General features: G+C 39.1%; 1 protein-coding gene across 3 annotated transcripts in view; it reads left to right on the plus strand.

The window, feature by feature from the left end:
• Window positions 1-3,377, plus strand: part of TOR1AIP1 (torsin 1A interacting protein 1) — a 47,717-nt gene extending 44,340 nt beyond the window's left edge. For all 3 annotated transcript variants that reach the window (XM_081223566.1, XM_081223565.1, XM_081223567.1), the window contains one exon: window positions 621-3,377. In XM_081223566.1, the coding sequence (XP_081079692.1) occupies window positions 621-1,408 (788 nt within the window). In that variant the 3' untranslated portion in view covers window positions 1,409-3,377. The remainder of the gene's footprint in view (window positions 1-620) is intronic.
• Window positions 3,378-6,000: the final 2,623 nt, after the last annotated feature.

A 6,000-nucleotide genomic window follows, 5' to 3' on the forward strand; every position in this document is an offset into this window, starting at 1 on the left:
GAAAGTGCTTAAACTGAAAAGCACTAGGTAAATGTAAATTCATATCATCATTGCCAGTAATAATTAAGAATGAGTTGCAAACTAAGTTTTACCAGGGTTAACTTGCATACAGCGAAAGATAGGCATCAGTGCAATTAAAGGGACAGCTAGCTATTATGTGGAAGATTTCACTTATAATGCATCCTTTTCTTTATCCCTTTATATACATAAATATTCCACCTTGGATAATAATCCATGTTAGTTTCTAAATTTAGAACTATTTTGTAAAGTGTCTTTTAATATTGTTTACCTCCCAAATATTAGCAGCAGTAATAATAGTTTTGCTTTATAAATTGTATTCTTTCTGACTTGCACATGCCATTACATATACTTAAATTCTACTTTTTCCTCTAAGTCTCTTTATCATTTTGACATTGAAGAGACAATATGCATACTCATACACGTAACTTAAAACACATGTGCTAAATCATTTCTTTAAGAAAGTAAATTATCAGCTCCCTTCTGTAAATTCCTTCCTCTCTTATCTAATGTTTATGAAGATTAATATTGGCTTTAAAAGTCACTTGCTCTTGAACCTAAGAAAATAATATTTGTCTATCATTTCTTTTTTTTCTGAGCAGAAGTGACTGGACAACCCAAAAGTGCATCTTTTGTCAAGGTGAAGTGGTGGTGGCCCCGTGCTCTGATAGCTGCTTTTCTCATTGGGTGTTTTTGGTACACTCGTACTCCTGAAGCAGAAACCACTGCTGTTCAAGAGTTCCAGAACCAGATGAAACAACTTATGAATAAGTACCAAGGTCAAGATGAGAAGCTGTGGAAAAGGAGCCTAACATTCCTGGAAAAACATCTTAATAGCTCCCACCCTCAGCCTCAGCCTGCTATCTTGCTGCTCACTGCTGCCCGAGATGCTGAAGAAGCACTCAAGTGTCTGAGTGAACAAATTGCTGATGCCTATTCTTCCTTCCGAAGTGTTCCTGCAATCCGGATTGATGGGGCAGGCAAAGCAACTCAAGACAGTGATGTTGTCAAACTAGAGGTAGATCAGGAACTGAGCAGCGGATTCCAAAATGGCCAGAATGCAGCTGTGGTCCACCGCTTTGAGTCACTGCCTGCAGACTCTATTTTGATCTTCTATAAGTATTGTGATCATGAAAATGCAGCCTTCAAAGATGTAGCCTTAGTCCTAACTGTCTTGTTAGAGGAGGAGACACTTGGAACCAGTCTAGGCCTAAAGGAAATTGAAGAAAAAGTGAGGGATTTCCTCAAAGTCAAGTTCACCAACTCTGATACACCCAACTCCTACAAACACATGGACCCAGACAAATTGAGTGGGCTCTGGAGCCGTATTTCTCACTTAGTACTGCCTGTACAACCTGAAAATGACCTGAAAAGGGGCATCTGCTTATAAGAGGAGACAGAAGAGAAAATCATGTCTCAAGTTCTGAGAATTTTTCAAACTTTCTAATGATAGACAGGATCCAGATCTCTTTTTGAAAGAACTGGTTTCTTTTTAAAGGAGGTTAAGTTCTTAGGTAAACATGGAATATCTAAATCGTTTATTCAACCTAATTATCTGTTTTTTGAGAGAATCGTTTCCTTGTTTCCATTGAGATCTGTGTTAATGATATCTGAGGACTATAAATTATATGCAGTCCCATAGAGGATCGGCTTAGATTCTGGGTTGAATCATTATTGCTATGGTATGACCAGTGGGAGGGATTAGGCTCCTTCCTATGAATCCACCCAATTTTTTTTTTTTTTTTTTTTTGTGGTTCGCGGGCCTCTCACTGTTGTGGCCTCTCCCGTTGTGGAGCACAGGCTCCAGATGCGCAGGCTCAGCAGCTATGGCTCACAGGCCCAGCTGCTCCGCGGCGTGTGGGATCTTCCCGGACCGGGACACGAACCCGTGTCCCCTGCATCGGCAGGCGAACTCTCAACCACTGCGCCACCAGGGAAGCCCCCACCCAATTTTTTAACTTAGATTTTTTTCACAGTTTGTTGAGTTATTAGTAAGACAGCTCCCTGAACACAACTGTGGGTTCCCCTTTTGTCCTCTTCTACATCGTTTAGATGTGAATTCCGTAGTCCGCTTCTGTTTATAGGAACAAAAATAATGAAAGGCCATCGGAGTGTGTGTTTGGGATTTTTGTGTTTTTCCTTTGATTTTGGAGGGCAAGGAGAAGGAGACATGGGAAAAGTTGTGGAATGGGGAGGGAAAGGGGGGAAAAAGTCTTCAAGATGAAACGTTAAAATAAGCCACTGAGGGAATTCCCTGGCGTTCCAGTGGTTCCAGGACTCCACGCTTTCACTGCCGAGGGCCCAGGTTTGATCCCTGGTCAGGGAACTAAGATCCTGCAAGCCGCCCCACGTGGCCAAAAAGAAAGCCACTGGGGCTTAGGGTTAGTCAAACATAGTTACATGAACTGCATTCTCAGTGAATTCTGTTGGGACTTGTTTTTCACATGTCCTTTTTTCTCCTTTAAGAAATTTTTATTCCTCCCAAAGATTTTGAAGCATGTATATGATGAGGTTTCGTATATTTGTTCATTTGGCTCTTGAGAATGGGTAAGTTCAGAGCCATTTATTTTGGTCATATCCTGAAAGTTTTGTTAAGAAATACAATTTCAGGAATTGGTAAACCATCTGTTAACCAGCTTTCCTGGGCTGTTGAAGAAGGGTTTGATTTCCTGCATGTCCCCTTGTTGCATTCTGAGTCCTTTAATGACACTCTTGTAACAAGAATAAAGATTTACAATGCACGTGATAAATTCTGCTCAGAGTGCCTCAAGCGAAAAAGAAAGTGAAGTTTACCATATATGAAGAATGTTAAAATGTACTACTGTACATTACTGTACTACTATAGAATTTCAGTTTTAACTTTGCATCACTAACAGCTTTCTCATCCGTCAGCTGCTTTGGTTTTCTTAGAAGCTTAACATTCTGGATCCACTTTATTTTTTTAGTGTCTACAAACCTTTAAATGAAAATACTGTTTTTAGAATACTAGAGCCTGTCAATGGCTTCATCATTTACCTTTTGAGGATCCCATGACTGGTGGTAGAGTACAGTCTCGTTTCTTCCCACTAGGACTACCAGTATTCATAAATTTATACCCCTTATTGTAATTTGTTCCTGACTGTCAGAAGTCAAATATTCTGATTTATAGAGGATTCTAAAACAAGAGTTTTTGAAAAGACTTATTTTATACATATATATATTATATGGAGAAACATGTTTTTTTAAATGTTTCACTGACCAAAATAATTTTAAAGTAATTAATATTACTTATATCAGGAAAAATAATTGTAGCAGCTGATCTGTAAATGACTTTAAAAGCTATTTTAGTAATTTAAATAAATTTACTTTCTTGGTTTGTACTCTTGTGTGTCATAAACTTAATGATTCATATACCTTTAAAAGAAATTATTCCTAGAGTTTTCTTTACACTTGAACAATTTTAGTGACTTCTGCTAGGAGAAACAAAGGCCAAACAAAGAATTGAAGCCACTCACAAGTACACTGGTAGGAAATATAATCACTGTGATTTTCTGTTTCATCCAGGGATTTTGAATTATCACTAAAATGGAATTAGTTCAGGTATTCCCCACTTGGCAAAAGAATCCACACCATGTTTCTCAAATTTTTCATTCTCACCTCTCTAAAGAACCTTTTTAGATTTTTTTTTCCTAATCATCTACCCCCATGAAATTTTAATACTGCATATATACTCTATGTCTGTTTATGGACTGCATATTTTTATGCTTTATACACCTGAAGAATAAGATTTTTTTTGCCCCCATTGAAAGTGCATGCTCAAGAACATCTGTATTTTAGATCATTGATGCCTAAAACATTTTGTTTTGTTCATGTTACCATAATCCGTTTGGAGGGGAAAATTTAATAAATCATCGGCTTGAAAATAGGAACTTGGGCCTCTAGAAATTAGGCACATTGTGACTTTGGGTGACAACATTGGCCCAGGGGAAACCACAGTGCAAAGCTGACCTTACAAATTTCTAAAAACTTAATTTGCTTCCCTTCTCTTAATGACTTTCTTATATTACTTGTAAGGAGGTTTTCTAAACCTCCAGTCCTCAATGATAGGAAATAAACCTGATTTTCATTCTACGAAGAGAAGTGAAACTTAGAAAAGGTTTGCATAGTTAATACCTACACTAAAGATATAAAGCCCAATTTGCCTGTGACCTTAGGTCTTCTGAAAGCAGCCTTTGTGTTGTCAATATGAGGAAGCATTTCTCATTGATTGCAAAAAAAGCAGTGGACTATTCTTCTACATTGTCCTTATCAAGGCCACAGAGTAAAATCTTATGGTATGAAGATTCTACTGGCATTAGCCACCTGGGATGAAGGCATGAGTCCTGAGTCTGGGAAACCAAGCTAACTCTTCCATTGACTGCCATTGACTTGGTAAAAGAGGAAACTCCTGCCTTAAACCTATCTTTGGCCTGGATTCAGAGAAGTCCTGGTGGGCTTGCAGGTTCTTCTGGATGGTAGGAGAAATATAGCCCATCACCTGAGCATGAACAGGGAGAAGCCTCTTGTAATTTACAAATTATAGTCTTGTCTTTTGCACACTCTTGGACTCCTCTGGAATATTTTTCATATCTTCCCTTCTCCCTTTTCCCAGCCTCACGCTCTGCTAATTCTTTTTTTTTTTTTTTTTGCGGTACGCGGGCCTCTCACTGTTGTGGCCTCTCCCATTGCGGAGCACAGGCTCCGGACGCGCAGGCTCAGCGGCCATGGCTCACGGGCCCAGCCGCTCCGCGGCATGTGGGATCTTCCTGGACCGGGGCACGAACCTGTGTCCCCTGCATTGGCAGGCGGACTCTCAACCACTGCGCCACCAAGGAAGCCCGCTCTGCTAATTCTTATTTGTTCTGAATGCTTTATTTTTTTTCAGGCAGAACTCTACTGAACCTAACCTAATTCCCTACCCTGAAATACTGGTGCAGGTGCCTCTTCTTTACACACTTCTTCATCCTGTATTACCCCTGTCACAGCACTTAGCACACTCCCACAACCATATGCCTCTGTAAAAAAAATTTTATTAGTATAGTTGATTTACAGTGTTGTGTTAATTTCTGCTGTACAGCAAAGTGATTCAGTTATACATATATACTTTTTCATGTTATTTTCCATTTTGGTTTATTACAGACTATTAAATATAGTTCCCTGTGCTATACAGTAAGGCCTTGTTGTTTATCCATCCTACATAAAATAGTTTGCATCTGCTAATCCCAAACTCCCACTCCATCCCTCCCCCACCCCCCCTCCACCTTGGCAACCACAAGTCTGTTCTCTTTGTATGTTTCTGTTTCATAGATAGGTTCATTTGTGTCACATTTTAGATTCCACATATAAGTGATATCATATGATATTTGTCTTTCTGACTTACTTAGTGTGATAATCCTAGGTCCATCCATGTTGCTACAAACGGCATTGTTTTGTTTTTTTATGGCTGAGTAATATTCCACTGTAAATAGTGCTACTATGAACTTAAGGGTACATGTATCTTTTCGAATTAGAGTTTTGTCTGAGTATATGCCCAGGAGTGGGATTGCTGGATCACCATATGCCTCTTGAGATCAGGAGTGTGTGATCAATCTACGCACAGTGGTAATCACATGAAGTGCTCAAATATTTGTTAAATAAAAATTGCAAGCCCTGTGTGGTTAGCAAAAATAGGTAAGTTGCATCTTTCTCAGTGTTTTGCTTTTTTTCTGTTATTCCTGAGCCTTTTTTTTTGTAAATCTTTTTTATATAAACTATTTCAACCTGGATTCAGTAGGGCTATGAATAATTTCAGGAAAGAGGAAGGGGACCAATCTCAGAAGGGAAACCTGGCCCTTTTCTGGTGGAAGCAAGGATCATTAGTGAGAGGTCCCCAAGGGGAAGGTGAATGTTAAGAAAGAAAACTGGGAGGCCTTAAGGTCTTTCCACAGTAAGATTAGGAATTTGAGTTTTCTTAAAAGAGCTAGG

Source organism: Mesoplodon bidens (assembly GCF_964165515.1).
Source record: "Mesoplodon bidens genome assembly, chromosome: 2".
In the NCBI taxonomy this organism is placed as follows: domain Eukaryota; kingdom Metazoa; phylum Chordata; class Mammalia; order Artiodactyla; family Ziphiidae; genus Mesoplodon; species Mesoplodon bidens.